The sequence below is a fragment of the Impatiens glandulifera genome, chromosome 3 (assembly GCF_907164915.1).
Source record: "Impatiens glandulifera chromosome 3, dImpGla2.1, whole genome shotgun sequence".
Taxonomy (NCBI): Eukaryota; Viridiplantae; Streptophyta; class Magnoliopsida; order Ericales; family Balsaminaceae; genus Impatiens; species Impatiens glandulifera.
In genome coordinates this window covers 16,730,227-16,749,823 of record NC_061864.1, presented here as the reverse complement: position 1 = coordinate 16,749,823, position 19,597 = coordinate 16,730,227, and the positions used below count along the sequence as shown (strand labels likewise).

General features: G+C 34.0%; 3 protein-coding genes across 4 annotated transcripts; 2 read left to right on the top strand and 1 right to left on the bottom strand.

Moving 5' to 3' along the window:
- Window positions 1-5,402: 5,402 nt before the first annotated feature.
- LOC124930978 (dicer-like protein 4) lies at window positions 5,403-14,707 on the top strand. Of its 2 annotated transcripts, XM_047471352.1 has the most exons (25): window positions 5,403-5,669; window positions 5,949-6,126; window positions 6,225-6,335; window positions 6,495-6,635; window positions 6,715-6,787; window positions 6,977-7,017; window positions 7,172-7,315; window positions 7,393-7,521; window positions 7,757-7,895; window positions 8,137-8,233; window positions 8,432-8,624; window positions 8,745-8,905; window positions 9,000-9,206; window positions 9,293-9,552; window positions 9,778-10,052; window positions 10,135-10,565; window positions 10,691-10,785; window positions 11,734-11,939; window positions 12,065-12,274; window positions 12,584-13,042; window positions 13,119-13,388; window positions 13,493-13,810; window positions 13,889-14,087; window positions 14,168-14,282; window positions 14,379-14,707. In XM_047471352.1, the coding sequence occupies exons 1-25, from the start codon at window positions 5,515-5,517 to the stop codon at window positions 14,518-14,520; spliced, it is 4,749 nt and encodes a 1,582-aa protein (XP_047327308.1). In that variant the 5' UTR covers window positions 5,403-5,514; the 3' UTR covers window positions 14,521-14,707. The 2 variants fall into 2 exon arrangements, with proteins under 2 accessions (XP_047327308.1, XP_047327310.1); XM_047471354.1 differs by lacking the exons at window positions 5,403-5,669; window positions 5,949-6,126; window positions 6,225-6,335; window positions 6,495-6,635; window positions 6,977-7,017 and having other exon boundaries at window positions 6,733-6,787.
- A 513-nt stretch (window positions 14,708-15,220) lies between these two features.
- LOC124932184 (alpha/beta hydrolase domain-containing protein 17B-like) lies at window positions 15,221-16,644 on the top strand. The gene is made up of 5 exons (XM_047472799.1): window positions 15,221-15,644; window positions 15,729-15,765; window positions 15,893-16,135; window positions 16,217-16,264; window positions 16,332-16,644. Exons 1-5 carry the CDS (start codon window positions 15,346-15,348, stop codon window positions 16,599-16,601), a joined length of 897 nt encoding a protein of 298 aa, XP_047328755.1. The 5' UTR covers window positions 15,221-15,345; the 3' UTR covers window positions 16,602-16,644.
- On the bottom strand, window positions 16,644-19,060 carry LOC124932183 (calmodulin-binding protein 60 F-like). The gene is made up of 6 exons (XM_047472798.1): window positions 18,627-19,060; window positions 18,479-18,554; window positions 17,842-18,403; window positions 17,605-17,765; window positions 17,332-17,535; window positions 16,644-17,232 (listed from the first exon to the last, which is right to left on the bottom strand). Exons 1-6 carry the CDS (start codon window positions 18,752-18,754, stop codon window positions 16,753-16,755), a joined length of 1,611 nt encoding a protein of 536 aa, XP_047328754.1. The 5' UTR covers window positions 18,755-19,060; the 3' UTR covers window positions 16,644-16,752.
- Between the last annotated feature and the right edge of the window lie 537 nt (window positions 19,061-19,597).

Sequence of the window (19,597 nt, the reverse complement as noted above, 5' to 3'; positions counted from 1 at the left end):
AAAGCCCTGAAATTCTCAGAAATAATTATTTCTATCAAATTAGAACGAGCTCGTACAAAGAGAGAATTCAAAATGAGAAACAACAATACTCATCATCATTTTCAATACAATTTCCTTTCATCGTAAAAGGAAGTGGGAGAGGAAGAGGAAGGGGAAGAAGATCTCTCAATGAAAACAGATGGCATGCGAAAATGCCAGACTAAGATGGTTAAATTTGAACGTATTTTTTCTGTTGGTAATATCTGTTTTTTAGAATGTGTGAATGTTACTAATCAATTTTTTTTAGGGTCTTTTGATTGTCATTTTTATTCATATAGTTAGAGTTTGTCTAGTTTTGATTTTTGACCCTCCCATTTTTGAGATTTTAATGAAATGGTTCTAACCGTTTTTCAAAAAAAATAAAATCTAAACTTTAAATACTCAATATTTAAATTAATTTGATAATATCTAAAACTAATATATAATATATGAAAAAATATCAACTTAATATATTAAATATTAAAAATAAATACTATACTTTTTTAATTTCAATATGAAATTATTAATTTATAATTTATTAACTAGTAATATAATATAAGAAAGACTATATATATATATATATATATATAATGATGCTTAATTTTGAAAATGTTCGGATTGTCGGGTCGAAAGCTGTGATTAATTTGGATATATATGTGAGAGTAAATTGATATTTGAGTCGGATTCTGGGTTGACCCGTCCATAAACTTAAAACGGTTAAAAATAAAATTAAAAATGCTATAGATATGTTTCAAACTCGCAACCTAACAAAATAAGTATAACTCTTTAACCAACTAGGCTAATAACACTTTATATTTTAAGTTTAACACCAAATTTGATGAACGCGAGACATTTTTAACTAACTATTTATATATATAATGATGCTTAATTTTGAAAGTGTCCGGATTGTCGGGTCGAAAGTTGTGGTTAATTTGGTTGTGGTTAATTTGGATATATATGTGAGAGTAAATTAATATTTGGGTCGGATTCTGGATTGACCCGCCCATAAACTTAAAACGAGATATAGGTATGTTTCGAACTCGCAACCTAACAAAACAAATACTACTCTTAAACCAACTATGCTAGTAACAAATCATACTTTAAATTCAACACCAAATTTGATGCTTAATTTTGAAAGTGTTCGGAACTCCGGATTGCCGGGATAGATATGTTTCGAACTCGCAACCTAACAAAAACAAGTATAACTCTTTAATCAATTAAGCTAATAACATTTTATATTTTAAATTCAATACCAAATTTTATGAACGCCGGACGTTGTAATAATATATTTTATCGCACGGGATCTTCCTAATTAGTCTAGTAATATTGAAAATCTCATTAATTACTATCAAAGAGAAAACTTGAGATTTATTGTATTTGTAAATGAAAAAAAAATAGAAAACTTAATAATACTTTATATATAAAAGTAATTTATTAAATTTAGAATGATAATTTGATATTTAGTAATTTGTGTAGAGTAATGTATTTAACTTATTTTTTTCTTTTAAAATTAGATATTTTAGTTTTTTAATATTAAATTAAATGATAAAAAAACACAGATAATAATTGTTATGTGTATTGGATTAATCTGGATTAATTTTGAAGCACAATATTTTAAATTAAAGTATTTTTTAAGTAAGAATGAAACATTATATATTTGATATTTGAGTTAACATTAAATCTATATTTTATTATTATTTATAAGCATTAACAAAAATATTTTCAATAAGAGTTCTGACAAGACAACAAAACGAAAGAAATGTCACGAATTTAACGTGGTCTGTCATGTGCATGAGAGAAAAAAAATGTCTAAATTCAATTTCCGCTCATTGTCACAAATCATATATATTTTTAACTCCCTTCAGAAAAAATCGTCTCAAAACCCAAAACTCTAAATTTATTCATTGCGTGAACTCAAAAACATTAATTTTTTTCGTCGAAATGGTAGGTTTTGCAGCTTTAGTTACACAAAATATTTATTTTTATTTTGTATAGATTACAAACTTTTTTAGGTTTAATGTTCAGAAATATAAGAAAGACAACGTCTCAGAAGATGAAGTATGAACAAATCGTCCGTTGAACAAAAAATGTACCGTTTTTATTACTTCAGTAGTTTGGTTGATAGCAATTGAATCAATCAACTAAACTACATAGGTAATAAAAACGGTACAATTAAACTCGAAGAAGTTTGTTATCTATACAAAATAAAAATAAATATTTTGTGTAACTAAAGTGGAAAAATCTACAATTTTGATGATTTTTTTTTTTTTTGTATTTTTTGAGTTCACGGAATGAATAAGTTTAGAGTTTTGAGTTTGAAGACGATTTTTGTCGAAGAGAGTTGAGTGAAAAGATTTGCGACAATGAGTGGGAATTGAATTTATACATTTTCTTTTTCTTTTTCTAAACACGTGACAGACCTCGTCGAATTTGTGACCTTCTTTTGTTACATTTTTTTCTAACCCTTCATTAAATGAGAAATGACCCTACTAATAGCCTTAATTCCAAAAAAGGCCCGAGCCTGATAATGTTTGCAAAATGGGCATTTTCGTCCTGCGAAATGTCTGTCTTGTCCCTGTGACTGCACTTACTCGAATTACACTTATGCGTAATATGTAATATGCGTACATTGAAATACGCATATTACATATACGCACATTATGTAATATGCGTCTTTCATACTATATAAAGCGCCTAATCTTGACCCTCATTTTAAATCTCCAATTTTTAGGGTTCCGACTCTCTCTCAAACCCTATCTCCTATCCCTCCGATCGCTAATGTAAGACATTCTCGTCTCAATGCATTCTTATGTATTCTAGGGTTTTGAATATTATCCAAGTGATATTATGTTGGATACAGGATCTAGAGTTTTAAGGAAATCTTACCAGTTTATCTATGTAAAGATGATGACAATCAACAACACATGGGTTTGTACTTCATTGATCTATGGAAGCAGAAGTTAAACTTTTGTTTTTGACAAATGTGGTTTAATATCTGGCCTTCTTTTTTATTCTAGGTTCGTATCAACCTTCCTAATGGTGACATGGTGGGACACACTGGTGATATTGATGCCACCGTTGTTGCTTGCAAAGCTGCTGATGAAGTTGTCAAGGTCTAACTTCTATTCTTGAATTTTGATCATATATGCTTTATTGACAAATAATTTTGTATCTGGATTCTATTACTAAATTTCCTTTAGAGAGTATTTTGGCTAATGATGATTTAAACGACAAGATTAGTAATGAGTTGTTTGAAATTATTCTTAAATAAACCAGATCAAGCAATGCTTAGGAATCCACCAATCATTTCTGGGATATATAGATTCAGATACTTTTGAATTCAGCTGTTGTTGTTGATTGAATTCAGTTTTTGTGTATTTGGATGTTGACAGATTATACTTGATGCAATTGAGCAAGTGGGAGGAATATATGTGATTACTGCTGATCATGGAAACGCAAAAGACATGGTGAAGAGGAACAAGAAGGGAGAGCCAGATCTTGATAAAAATGGAAATGTTCAAATTTTGACCTCTCACACTCTTAAACTCGTAAGAACAAATATGCATTATTATTATTACTATATCGAGGTGAAAAACCGAGAAATAATTTGTAGGTTTGGTTGCATTTGTACAGGTGCCTATTGCAATTGGAGGGCCAGGTTTGGCGGCTGGTGTGAGGTACAGGAAAGACGTTCCAACTGGAGGACTTGCAAATGTGGCTGCCACAGTGATCAATCTCCATGGATTTGAGGCACCTAGTGACTATGAAACTACCCTAATTGAGGTGGTTGACAACTAAAACCACAAAGCCAAAACAGACCATCTTCGAGAAAGAAGGGTTTTGACTTCGGTGTTATTTTGCTCATTTTTGTCTACTGTTTAGCTTGGGAATGGAGACTTGTGAAGGGGGGGTGAGAGACAGCACAAGCAGAGCTCGTGAAAGAACTTAAGATTACCAAAATGTGGAAAGTTAGGGCAATTCAACTCGGATGGACAATTTGACAATTAGTAACTAGATAAAACACAATATGTTTCTTTTTTTATTTCATTCATCCTAAGTAATACTTTTGTATAGTTTGATATTTGTTTAGTGTTCTTTCTTCTTTCTGTTATCTGTTGGATAGATATTGTTAAAGACTTATTAACAAAATTTAATTAGATGAATTGGTTGAATTGAAACTCTTTGTTTATTGTGGGTAACAACTAGAAGTTGGATATTCCAAATTGAAAGTGTGAACATTTTTATTAAATCATAATTACAGTAGTTCAATTTTATTTGAAGTAATCACCATGTTTCAGTAATATTTGAAATAACAAAGTACCATTAAATAAAAGTAAAATAGAGAGAGACATGTGAGGCATAAGGTAATGATGAATCATCATTTTAAGGATTACGAACGTGAATTTCAGTAAAAAGTGAGCAGGGACTGTATCTTTGTTTTTATATGGGCTAGTGGTGTTTTTATATGGGTATGTCCTCTTACACACCAGGTGTTTGACAAAATTTTTGAACCACCAAAAAATATCGTTGTTGTTTATAATAATTAATTGATGAGTTCTTTAAGTATAGTAGGTCATCCCTTCTTCTAGCCTAGTGGCAACAAGAGGTGGATATCCCCCAGGCCTCCATAAGGTCCTGGGTTCGAGCCCGTCAGGCGGCAAGTTGTTCTGCGCCTGGTTAATTGGTTAAGTATGTTTGCGGGCTATGTACTTAACTCGCGGGGAATAGTCGCACTCCATAGGAGTAGCGGAACCCAGCGTTCTCAAAAAAAAAAAAAGTATAGTAGGTCTTGCTTTGAGTCTTGTTTTTGAGTTTTTCTGCACCTTCTTATCCTTCACTAGCCCATCCTATAAAGAAATTATTGAATTAGACTATATGCGATAGATAGACAATATGCGAAAAATAGATAATATGCGAGAAATAGACCAAATGCGAGAAATAAACAAAATGCGATAAATAGACCAAATGCGATAAATAGACCAAATGTGAGAAATAGACTAATTACGAGAAATGTCATTCACGCATTTTCATCTAAAATGCGTATTAACGCATTTTAGATGAAAATGCGTGAATAACATTTCTCGTAATTGAACGATAAACTAGGCGCTCGAGGGGTATTATAGACTTTTCGCAGGGCAAAAAAACCCATTTTACAAGACCTTTTTTGAAATTAAGGCTATTAGTAGCGTCATCTTATCAAATTTCCCAATTAAATTAGATTGAGTATTAAATATGATATTCTCCCTAGGTTATTTATTTGGTCAACAAAAGAAAACCACCATTTACGTGGAAAAGGGACGCATGCCAAGTATGCACATAATATTCGGACAGTGCTTTTATTTTGCTTTTAAATCCAACGAATCAGATACGGCATTCCTTCCTTGTTCTTTACTTCACCATTTCTCTTTACTTATAGTCATATGAAGTCAAGCTCTACTTAATCTTCGATCATCTTCATCGTCATCGTCTGTCCGCTTTGAATCTCTGATTTCCGATATGGACGAAGAATACGCTGACACGACCTACCAGTCTATAACTGAGACTGGGCTGGTTCTAGAGCACTTTTCATCGCTCTCGCTGGACGACGGCGGCGGCGGGAAACTGGAAGAAGGAGATCGGAAGAAGGTGGACCCGAGGAAAATCGCGAGAAAGTGAGGGTTACATTCTTGCATTTCTTCTTTAGTCTTCATATCGTGTTTATTTTGAGTTGTGATTTCTTTATGTTATATATATGTTTTGATATACACAAGAATTGAGAATGACGCAGTTCCTTTTGCTCTATTGTATTGTTTCCCCCCTGAACTATCCTCCGTTTAGTTTGTGAAGAAATCATCAAGAATTCAATATTTTCTCATTGAATTCTCTAAGGTGTTAATGATTATCTAATTCGTCTAGCTAGCTAGCTGTAACTAGGTTTATATCAAATGCAGGTATCAGTTGGATATTTGTGACAAAGCTGTGAAGGAAAACATAATCGTGTATTTAGAAACTGGCTGTGGAAAGACTCACATTGCAGTGTTGCTTATGCATGAGATGGGTTCTTTGATAAGAAAACCTAAAAAGGACATTTGTGTCTTCCTTGCGCCTACTGTGGCTCTTGTCGAGCAGGTAAGTCCTGGTTTTTCTTTGGGGGGAATTAGCTATGATTGGATCTAAATTTCTGTTATTAACAAAATACTGATGAACTCTTCTTGTCAATTTTGCAGCAATCCAAAGTCATACAAGAATCTACGGATTTTAAAGTTGGGTTGCACTGCGGAAAAAACAAGCATTTTAAAAAGCATCAAGTTTGGGAGAAAGAGATGGAAAAGTACGAGGTTAGTCATTAATTCTACTCAATCAAATTTCACATTACATAGGATGAAGTTTGTTTCCGGTTTGATGTGAATTAAGGATGAAAAACATGGGCACTTTTTTTTCAGCTGGTCCACAATAACACTGAGGTTACTTATGCTTTCTCTTACATTTATTTACAGGTTCTTGTTATGACCCCTCAAATATTGCTGCATAACTTATCCCACCGCTTCATTAAGATTGAACTCATTGCTCTTCTCATTTTTGACGAATGTCATTACGCACAACTTGAGAGTAATCATCCCTATGCAGAAATCATGAAAGTAAAAAACTTGCCTTATTATATGTATTTTGGTTCATTAGATGTATATGACATATGCATATTATTGGGATGTGATATAGGTATTCTATAGAAGTGATGCTGTAAAGCTGCCTCGTGTTTTTGGCATGACTGCATCTCCGAAACTAGGGAAAGGTAACTTATTGTTTTCCCCTTCAATTATTTCGTTTTACAATGAGCTTCTGCAAATTTCAAATGGATCAATAAATTAACTCTATAAGGTATACAAGCTTGTTATTCTGAAAGACCATTTTGAGGCTGTGGGTGATGCTATTGTAGTTAATACATTGCTTTAATATATTAATGATGGTATTGCCCTTTCAGGCACTTCCATCAATACCCTTGAGACTTTGCTTCACTCTAAGGTAGTTTTTGGAGCTCCCTTGAGGAATTCCAGTCCCTGGAATCTATTTCTGAGAAAACATATATTAAGATAATTGAGTAAAGTTGGATGTTGTAAATATTGGCCTCCTTGCTCTGATTCTTGATCTAGACTTATGGTTTTGTCACTCATCGTAGGTGATCTCAGTCGATAACAGAGAAGAGCTGAATGAGTTTGTGGTTACACCTAAACTGAATATATACTATTATGATGGTTCTGCAAACCACTTATCTTCTCCTTACATGTTCTACCGCCGAAAACTTGGTGAAATCAAATGCGAGGTGATGATGTTGACATGTTATATACTAATTCTTATCTTTGCCAATTGAGATGGACTTACATTTGTTACTTTGGACAGTGTGTGTCAAGCTGCTTGAATGAGAAGGCTGACAATATTACTGTGAAGAACACGAAGAAGATGCTCCTAAGGCTGCAGAACAATCTTTTATTTTGTCTAGAAACTCTTGGCGTTCGTGGAGCATATCAAGTAAGCCATCACATGAATAAGAGCTTGTTTGATGTGGATTATTTTGAATTATTTCCAAATAAACCACCATTCCATCAACCATCACTTCAAATCATCAACTTAAATACAAAATTACCCTTACTATATTCATTATAACATTTTAAAATATTAATACTAATGATATTTTGGTCATTTTACCCAAATAATCCTAATAAAAATCCTTTTTCATAAACAATTTTTTCTTTTACTCTTGAAGGCTTGTAGCATGCTTATGGAAGGTGACCACTCAGTGAGAAGTAAATGGATAGAGGCAAAAGAAAATGATAGCAACTACTCTGTATGCAACAAGTATCTTAATCAGTCTGCAGATATGCTTGGGATGGATAATGCGGAAGGTAAATGTATAAAATAAGTATACATGTTGATGCCTATCAATCCTAATCATTTTCCAAAATGGTTAGTGATTGCTTATTGCAAGTAGATCTTAGATGGACTTATGTGTTTTGTAGTGAGTAGGGCCACATTCTTCTTTCTAGGTTCACTTAATAGTTGAAAAACATGGGTAATATGAAGTAAGAATATAAATTTTCCTAGAAGTTGTGTGATGGTTCATAGTTTGTTTCTTCATTCTTGCAGGTCCAAATGCAGTTACTTCATCCATTGTGGATGTTTTAGAGGAACCATTTTTCTCGAGGAAGCTTTTAAGACTTGTGGAAATTCTTTCTGAGTTTAGGTTGGTGATTGACTGTTAGGATATTTCTAACCCAAATGCTTATAATTCGGTGTCATTATCCATAATTTGTGTAGTTGAGTTTTGTGAAAGTGCTTGGATTTTTATTCATCATGAGAATGGTTCCTTTTATTTTTTGAGTCGCTAAGATAATGATGTAGACCATCATTGGACATATCAAATACTTTCTTTTTTTTGCAGGGTGCAACAAAATATGAACTGTATTATATTTGTAAAAAGAATCGTGATTGCAAAATCTTTGACATGCATCTTAAGGAGCCTTTCAATTCTATCATTTTGGAGGTGTGACTTCCTTATAGGAGCCCATTCTGGAAAGGGGAATAAGTCCCGAAAAAACATATACTCCATTCTTGAAAAGTTCCGTTCAGGCAAGGTATATTTTGGATTACAGCACTAATTATTTTGAGCGCCTAATCTTTTAACTCCTCAATAGGTTTGCCATCTTTTTTTCTGCTTTTTTTGTATGATTTTATATTTCTTTTATAAAACACAGCTAAATTTATTAGTTGCAACGAAAGTGGGTGAGGAGGGTCTTGACATCCAAACATGCTGCCTTGTTGTGCGGTTTGATCTTCCAGAAACTGTGTCTAGTTTTATACAGTCTAGAGGTCGTGCACGAATGCCACAATCGGAATATGCATTGCTGGTGGACAGGTTCGGAAAACTTCCATAATTTTACCCTGTTAGATATGTTTCTTATGTTTCTGCTCTTGGACCAAATTAATTTTCTTTTTGACATATAATTCAGAACTAGTATGAATGAGATGAATTTATTAGAGAATTTCATGAAAGAAGAAGATGAAATGAACAAAGAGATTGCCCGCAGAACATCAAGTTCAACTTTTGTTGATTTTGATGAAAAATCATACACAGTTGCTTCCAGTGGTGCCACTGTGAGCCGTGCATTAAGCGTCTCATTACTTTATCACTACTGCGCTAAGCTTCCTCGAGATGAGTATGTTCTTATTCTATTTCTTCATTTGACAACCATTTTTTGGCTTGGTTCCGAAAGTCATTGAGGTGGTTGATGTCATTCCTCAGATATTTCACCCCCAAACCGGAGCTGCTCTACTTCAATGAAACTAAGATGATTGTATGTACTATAATTCTCCCTTCCAATGCACCAATTCACAAGATTATTGGGTCACCACAAATTAATAGAGAAGAAGCTAAGAAAGATGCCTGCTTGAAAGCATGTAAAGAATTGCATGAATTAGGAGCTTTGACAGACTACCTCTTACCAGAGCAGGAAGATGAAAATGATGAATGTTTTGACCTTTGCAATTCAGAAGACTCCAACGGTGAGACAGAACCGATAAGATGATTTAATCTCGTCTGCTTTATTTGTTATTCCAATCACAAATACTTAGTTTAAATCATTTCACTGTCCTTTTTTTCTGTTCTTGCGAGTTTTTTTTTTTATATATGTTTGGATAAAAAATTTATCCTTCGTTAATAAAATTGCTCTAAAGGGGTTTTCTCTAAAAACAACAGTCACTGGAGTGTATAGCTTTTCCTTGTTGCAGATCCAATTTCTCGACGAGAGCTACATGAGATGCTTGTTCCTGCTATATTGAAGGAACCATGGGATTTCTCTGAGAACTCGATCTCTCTGAATTCTTATTATATGAAGTTATCTCCAACTCCACCTGATAGGGTGTACAGAAACTTTGGTCTCTTCCTGAAAGCTCCCCTCCCAGAAGAGGCTGAGAAAATGAAGTTAGATCTCTGTTTGTCTCATGGCAGAACTGTTACTTCGGAACTTCTCCCTTTCGGACTTACAAAATTTGACCAGGACGAGGTAAAACCTCTTTTGAGAAATATGTTAATGCAGATCTATGTGTTTATAATTTCTTCCTATATAATACTAAATATTCCTGCAGATGTTACAGGCACAATGGTTCCAGAAAATACTATTGAAGGCCATCCATGACCGATCTGAGTTGATTGCTGATTTTTTTACCTTGGACAAAGATGAACTTAGTAATCCAGAGACGTCAACTTTCTATCTGCTACTACCAGTAATTATAACCGAGTACGAGAACACCATGACTGTTGACTGGTGTCTTATGAGACGATCATTGTCCTCACCAATGTTCAGGACACTGGTTGAATCTAGAAATAAAGTGATTTCTTTGAACAACAATCACCTACAACTTGCCAATGGTTCCCATAGTACAGATGATGTTGTAAATAGTTTGATATATGTTCCGTGCAAGAAAGCATTTTTCTTCATTGCTGATGTTGTCACGGACAAGAATGCTTATAGCTTGTACAAAGAAACATCAACTCATATCCAACATTATATGAAAAAGTAAGTAACCTTAATAATGTTTTCACACATGACTTGTAATCTTTTGCTTAGATGTATTAATGTTTGTTTGTTAAGCTGCTGACTTGATGCTATATTAACCTCAAAGTCCAAATTGCATTAATCAGGTTTAAAATTGAATTTTTCTATCCCGATCAACCTCTTTTGAAAGCAAAAAGGGTCTTTGCCGTGGACAATTTACTGCGGAAAGGGGGTTACTCAGGTACTTGAGGCCTTTTTTTCTATGTTATTAATAGAGTATGAGACATTTTGATTTATTACATTGAACAACTAGAAGGAATGCTTATTATATTGATTTTATTACTTTGGATCTAACTATATTTTTTCCAAAAAAAGTCTCAACATTGTATTAAAAAAATATAAGCTGTTATTTTAAGAAGTGCCAGTTAATATTCAGTTAACTGTTATTTCTTCAATACTTTATATGCTTACTTGATCGAGCTATTTAGAAGGATATATAAGGGTTGTTTAGCTGACTAGCTCATCTCTTCTATAAATGTTGTTTCTTTCAGATAAGCATATAGTTTGATGGAAAGGGATAAGCACATGTTTCTTTGGGAGTTGAGACATTTCCTTTCCTTTGGCTCAAAATATTAGATGATAGAGATATCATAATATTTTTATTCAAGACCAAATACATTCTTTTTTAATTTTATTTGTAATAGAAGTTAGATTGTTGGCTGCTAGGATGATCATTTATTAGTTATTTATTTTTCAATATATAAAAGAGGTTGTCCATAAAAACGCTCTTTATCAGTCTCCCTCATTCACTAAACTGAAGTTTTGGTGAATCAAACATCCAGTAGTTAAGACTTAAGTCAGAGATATAAGCAGAATCAATTTTGAAAAAAGTCAGATAGAAGCAGGGCGTTTCTGATAAAAACTTAGTTTTCCTTTATCCTGTATAAATTGTTTATGTTAAATGACATGATTAGAAACTTCAATACAATAAAACTTAACCATAAGATTACAATAGATTATTTGTAAGTCAATAAAAAATAATTATAAGAACTAATAAATTTTAATAGTTCTGACATTTATAGAACTATATTTTGAATTTGCACTATCATTTTCCATTTTTGAAAAGGGAAATTCACATACTTATGGCTCATGGTTGTCCTATCTAAGTTCTTTTGAATTATCCTCGCAGTATCACGCAAAAAAGAAGAACACTTTATTGAATTACCTCCTGAGATTTGTCAATTGAAGATCATTGGTCTCTCTAAAGATATTGGAAGCTCCATGTATTTGTTACCATCAATTATGCATCGCCTTGAGAACTTTCTTGTGGCAATCGAGTTGAAGCAGAGATTAACTTCTTCATTCTCTGAGGGTGCTGAGGTCACTGCTGCCCGTGTATGGTACCTCTGATGCTTGTAGTACTATTTATTAGAATGGTTATTTTTTTCAATGCTAAAAAATCTGCATCATTCACTCTACATAAATGAGTCTTATCTGAGTTCACTGTTATATCAACACAGGTTCTTGAAGCTCTTACGACTGAGAAATGTTGTGAGCACTTCTCCCTTGAGAGGCTTGAAGTTCTTGGTGATGCTTTCCTCAAATTTGCAGTTGGGAGGTACCTTTTTCTTTGTCATGATTCCCTGGACGAAGGAAAGTTAACAAAAAAACGTTCAAACATTGTCAAAAATTCAAATCTACTCAAGCTAGCCACAATGAAGAAATTACAGGTAACTGATGCAAATCTGGTTCTTGTCCTCGTGCTTTTGACTTTCCAGTTTGAATTTGGGCAACAAAAGTTATCATTCCACACCCTAGCAGCCCATAGGCTACTGGGGTTTCCTTTAATGTTTAAATAAATGAAAGCAGGATTTATCTATTGCACAATCAATACTGTTTGTTTATGAAGTTACATTTAATAATTATCCCTTAAAAATCATTTACAGAATATTAAAAAGATTTATGAACACGAAATAGTCCTATCTGCAAATGCCTAGTATTTATTAGATCACACTAATTTATGTCCATTTATTTATTAGGTCTACATACGTGACCAGCCATTTGAGCCCTGCCAATTTTTCGCCCTAGGCCGTCCTTGCTCAGTTAAATGTGACAAAGATAAAGAACATACAATACATTCTCCTAAACCCGGTATGGAACACGATGTAAATGCTGAAATCAGATGCAGTAAAGGTCACCATTGGTTGTATAAGAAAACAATTGCCGATGTTGTTGAGGCACTTATAGGAGCATTTATAGTTGACAGTGGCTTCAAGGCAGCAACTGCATTTCTTAAATGGCTTGGCATTCAACTTGATTTCGATCACTCTCAAGTTAGTAAAATCTGCAGAGCAAGCAAAGTATTTACTCCCCTTTCTGCTCTAAAAAATATTGCATCTCTAGAGAGTTCCATTGGTTATCACTTTCTTTATCAAGGTCTCCTTGTACAAGCTTTCATTCATCCTTCGTATAACAACCCATTGGGAGGCTGCTATCAGGTCTGCGTCTATTTCTTACAACAGCCACCTTTTTTTTTCCATTTTTTTCTTTTTAAATTGTCATTCATATTTACAGAGATTGGAGTTCCTTGGAGATGCTGTTTTGGATTATTTAATCACATCCTATTTATATTCAGTATATCCAAAACTGAAGCCTGGTCAATTGACAGACCTGAGGTCTTCCTACGTAAACAATGTCACATTTGCTCGCGTCGCTGTAAATAAATCATTTCAACAATTTGTTCTCTACGACTGTATGCATCTCTCTTCATCAATGGACAAATATGTCGACTTTATTAGGACATCTTCCATGGAGGAATTTACAGAAGGTCCAAATTGCCCAAAGGTAATATACTAATATATATCCCTTCAGTCCATTGCTTTGCATGAGGTTAGAAGTATATCTGTATAGAAATGAATATATTTTTCTTATTAATTTGTATTTTTCAGATTTTAGGAGACATAGTGGAATCCTTCATAGGTGCAATCCTTCTCGATACTGGCTTTGACTTGAACCGCGTGTGGGATATAGTTATCTCTTTTATGGACCCCTTTACAAAGCTGCAAATTAATCCTTTGAGAGAACTTGTAGAACTTTGTCAGTTCTATCACTGGGATCTGCAATTACCTGCTGTGGAAAAAGACGGAAGATTTGTAATTGAAGGTAAAGTCGAAGGAACTGGTGTTTTGGAAACTGCTTATTCTATCAATCTCAACAAAAAAGCAGGCCAAAGAGCGGTTTCTGAACAGCTATTTCTCAAACTTAAGGTGGAAGCTTGCTCATTTCTTTTTAGTTCTAGTAAAAGATGATGGGATTTTGAATAATCAAGATTATTGCATTTGCAGGCTAAAGGTTATAGATGCAAGTCGAGATCATTGGAGGAAATCTTGAATTCTGCGAGTAAAATGGAAGCGAAGTTAATCGGGTATGATGAAGCTGCTATAGATGTCACTGATTCAGGTGCTATTCCAATAAATAACTTGAAAATAGAGGAAAGTCCTCCCCCTAGTCATCTTGACATGAAAGAAACTACCAAGTCAAAAGGTATGTTATTTCAAAATTGCATAAGTTCAAGTTATGACAGGATTCGTGGTTACTTATATCTAATAACTGACATTTTCCAGGTCTATCGGTTGATCTATCATCAAAGTCAGTTTTGTACATTATGTGTGGAGCTAACTGTTGGAAACCCCCTTATTTTGAATGCATTAGTGAGTCGGGAGCATGCCATTTGAAAGAGTAAGTTTGTACTTATTTGTTGAAATGTGATCTCATCTGAATTGAACTGAATAAAAAAAAATGTCTCTTTCATAATGCACATGCAAAATCATGCAGATTTATTTTCAAGGTGATTGTTGATATTGAAGAAATGTCACAACTAGTTGTAGCGTTCGGAGAACCTCGATCGAGAAAGAAAGATGCAGCAGAGCATGCGGCCGAAGGGGCGGTTTGGTGCTTGAGAAACTTAGGATACTAGCACGAGTTTTTATTTTATTTTTAAATATAGAGATAATTCTTACTTAGTTATAAGAAAGAAAGATCCCAAATATATAGATATGAACAATTCATTGTCTCTTAGCTTTTAATGTTTATTAATTTATCCTTTAACATGTATTCTTGATGTGATCTCCATCTTGTAACGCTGCAACCAATCTATAAAAATGGCTGGAAAAAAAAAGTAATTTTTTGATTATATTGTTTCCATTATTTGTTTTTGTTTCCATATATATATATATATATATATATATATATATATATATATATTTTGTCGTCTTTATAATAATGGGTCAAAACATTTGTTTAGTTGTTGACTGACTGAACATAGGAAAAATGAAAGATCCTGGCTGCAACCTTTGACCACATCCTAGCCGTCCATCATAAATTGTTTTTGGGTGTTTTACCGGTTTCCATTTTTCTTAACCCAAATATTACGTTATAGAAATAAAATAATAATTAAGCCTTGTCCCATTTATAAATTGTTTAAATAATCAAAACCGAACAAGACGGTTAATATGCATGTTAAGAATAAAATAGTATTTTTTGAAAATGTTGTACAACCAGTAGACCACCGGTCCACCGGCGACGACCAGCCGGAGAGAGAGAGAGAGAAAAAGAGTTATATATATATATATGATCGGATCTTCTTCCTTCCCATTTCAAAATCTCTGTAAATTTCTTCTCTTTCTCATATTCTCAAATCATCATCAAAAGGAAGAAATCAGATTCATACATTTCTTTGAAAAAAATCTTAATAAATCTCGCCGGCCTGTTTCATTTCTTCTCCGGTGGGTTCGATTAATAAATGGGAAATATGACATCTAACGTAGCGGCGAAATTCGCCTTCTTCCCGCCAGACCCACCAACTTACGATATTTACCCAGACAACGACGGGAAACTTATCTTCACAGGTCTATCCGCCGACAAGAACGCCGTCGTCCATTTGATCGAAACTAAAGTTGGTAATAAAGTTGCCGCCACATTCTGGAAACACCCTTTTGCTAGATTTACAATTTTGTACTCTCATGGAAACGCTGCCGATTTAGGGCAAATGCAAGAGCTTTTCATCGAGCTCAGAGCTCACCTTCGTGTCAACATCATGAGGCATCTCTCCTCCCTCCTTTATTCATTACATTAATCAATCATATATATTTCTGGTTAAATTTTGTTACCTTAATTTTGATACAGTTATGATTATTCCGGTTATGGAGCCTCCACGGGTAAGGTAGAAACAAACAAACAGACATGTTACATAACATAACACATAACAATCGATTTCAATATATGCTCTGATTGTTCACTGATGATTGATGATGATGATATCTCTATTGTTTATGTTTTTTTGAATGAAGCCATCTGAGATCAACACTTATTTTGACATTGAAGCTGTTTATAATTGCTTGAGAAATGAATATGGTAGTAAGCATGAAGATGTGATTTTGTATGGACAATCTGTTGGGAGTGGTCCTACTTTACACTTAGCATCTCGGATGGGTTTGGAGAATTTAAGAGGAGTTGTTCTTCATAGCGCAATCCTTTCTGGTATTCGAGTTATTTCCAATGTTAGAATCACTCTCTGGTTTGATATCTTCAAAGTAAGTCATTTCAATTGCTGGATCAGAAAAGGATTACTTTCCTATTTCCAAATCATTCTGAATTCTTATGTTTGTTTGCAGAATATAGACAAAATTAGAAATGTCAGATGCCCAATCTTAGTTATACATGTGAGTATTATATGTTGTACTTGTACCCCATTTGGATATATTGGATCCTAAGTGTTTCTTGATGTAGGGAACGAGCGATGAGATCGTGGATTGGTCGCATGGGAAAAGACTATGGGAATTGTCCAAGGAGAAGTATGATCCTTTATGGGTTAAGGGAGGAGGACATTGCAATCTTGAAACTTACCCGGAATTTATTAAGCATCTTCGAACATTTGTAAACGAAATGGAGAAACTTTCGTTTATTAAAGAAAGCAAACCGAAGCTTACCTCTGCTCCTAGCATGCCTGAATTCAAACACTACAGATGCTTGAAATTTGGTAAAAAATACAAAGAATAGTCTAATTGTGTTAAACTCAGTTTAGTGTGTAGTTGTTGTTAAATTGTATGTTGTGTTGATTTATGATTGATGATGAAAATCCAGAATAACTTATAATGGAACAGCAGCATGTGTAACTATTTGATCCAACTAGGTTAGCAATTATTTGAAATTACGAGTCTAGTTCAACAAGTTGAGCTCTCCTTTCGGCAGCCTTTTTTCGAACGAAAATTCCCCATCTCAGAGCAGCTTTCAGTTTCACCCAACTTACAACTGCCTTTTTACCCCCATGACCTCGCTCCTTATCACCATAACCATCGATTTTGAGTTCTTCCTTCTCATTGTTACTGTAAGAGTAAAATGTTTGATCATATACGTTTGTGTTAAGTGTCTTCAACATTATCTGCATATCATCCCTCTCCAACATCTCCAAACTTCTGATCCGAATCTCCTCCTCTGATGCAAAATCTTCAAATCCCGTTGATGCATAATCAACATTCGAAGCAGATCCTGAATCTGATAATTCATTCTGTTGCTGATACTTTTGATGGTAGTTACCGCCAATAGCCAAGGAATTCAATATTTTGTTGTCGTATTCAACCACCCGATTCCAATTTTCATAAGCCTTTTTCACCAGGGAATCTACCAAAATCTGTAAATAAGAAATATTAGATCATTTGTAAACTGGATTTGAACAAATTCTGATGTTTTATCATCTAGATTCAGATTCAAACACAGATAGACAACATACCTTTTGATCAAATGTAAGTGAATCCAGTTGGAAGAATTGTTCTTCGGCAATAAGGCCTGTAAGCTCATAAACATCGTTGAAAGCAACACCAATTCCTCGTGCTCCATCCGCATAGTAAACATAGAGTTTGTTACCTAGTACACATGTCTTCGCATGTTCAACCGTGTTCTCCCACATTCTATTCGACATCCCACTACCGAGAATCTGTCTTATCCCAAACAAAAATTAAGATAATGAATTGAAAATCGTTATTAGCAAAAAGAAATTGCTCACGGTTCTCAGTTTCTGCCCATCTCTAACGAGCACTCGAAGGAAATCTTCAACTGTTATGATTTGGGATTTGATTAACTTCTTATGAAGTGCTCCATCTTTTGCTATTCTATCAAGTCTCCATACTTCATCATTCAAAGCTGGTGGATAGTGTTTCTTGTACACTACAAGAAAAAAGAGAAAATCAGAAAGAAACATATATTGAATCTTTTGTTTGTTTTTGGCACGAAGAAAACTCACGTTCGCCTCGATGATCTTTGACAGCAAAAGGGTCGGTTTTACCTTCGAGAATCCGAAAACCCTCTTCAAAATAACATGTTTTGACACCAAGTCTAAACTTTCTACTCTTAACCCAGCTTGAGTTATCAGTAAAACTCAAATCTCCAACAGTTCCAATACCCTCTTTCAAATTAACCATCAATTCACCACTAAGAAGTGGCCCTTTTCCTTCACGTTCTTTAACCTCATAGCTCTCAAACACTTGTTTAGTCCAGCTCTCATCCGATTCTTCATTAAAATCCCCACCAAGAACAACAATACTAAGTTTGGCACATGATTCCGGCCCAGTTCGTACAATACTACCTGTTAACGGATCTATGAGGATAACATGGATGGATGATCCTTGTTCTCCTTCCACCTTACCACCTGTGAATAGATGAGGTGGCATCTTTGTCTTAAACTGAAGCTGTAAAGTTTTTGATTCTTCTCCTGATCTGTTTTTGTTGTTGTTGCTGTTGGAGATGATTAGTTGTTTGTGTTGTTCAAGTTGCTTTGTTAAAGCACGATCTACTTCTTCACTTACCTGTGATTTAATGTTTATATGATTCATTTAAACTTACAAATGAATGAATGAAGTTATATATAATTGAAAACTCACGATTCTGCGAAGAAGAGGCTCCAATAATGATGTAAGTCTCTGTAAACTATCTAACTTCATTGCTTCAATTATCACACTGCAACCACCAAAAACTATTATCAATAAAGAATCAAAAAGGTGAATTCTTGATGTGGAAGAAGAAAGAAACCTTGCTAAACCAGGCAATTTGGGTTTCTTCATCAAAATCTGAGACATTCCATAACTTTGATTCTCTTCTTCTTCTTCATCCTCATAGTCCTTCCTCTTCTTCCTGCAACTAGAACCATCTTCTTCCATATCCTTGGTTGAAACAAACAAACAAACAAAACCCACTTCCTCAGATCTCAAGAATTATAAGAAAGGAAGCTGGTCATATACAACAGTTAGCAGAGCTAAAACCCGCGTTTTTAGAACAGGGAGGGATGAAAGAAAGTCAAATTCGTTATCATGGGTTAAAAGAAGCAGTCGACAGCCGCATGGATCGGTTAGGATGCTGTTTGTTTGTTGCCATATTTGTGCAGGTGAAAGGGAATCTCTAAGCTGTAAACATTTTTCATCATCTCTGATTATGCATTTCATGAGATCACATGGGTGTCTGTTGTTGCTTTTAATTAATTAGTTAATATGGAATCCAGCCAGCTTTGATTCACTGAATACCCATCAATTCGATATACTTTAATTCAAACAAATCTAATTTTTTCTGTTGATCAGATCTTGATTCGCGGAAGCCTCCATCTTTCCCCTTTTTTTTTAATTTTTATTTATGGCCTTTCCTCTCTCTAGACAGTTGAGAAATAATTTCATATAGTCCTATATACAAATCTTACCCCTTTCATTTCTAATGCAATATTACTATATATACTTTATTAACTGAAAATGATGTATTTGGAGAAGATCACAATTTATTGGCAAATGTATGAAAGATAGTTGTACTTGTTAAAATATATTATAATATAATATTAATAAAAGATTAAATTTAGCTTCTCAATAGTTAATTTATATATTTTGTGCTAAAATAATGTTTTATTTAAAAAAATAATGTCATTAAAAAGACTAAGGAGATTTGTGAATTCTCCGTGAATAGATTAATTCTCGAATTTACATTGTTATTAAGTTGCTTGATATGCGTAAGGAGGAAGA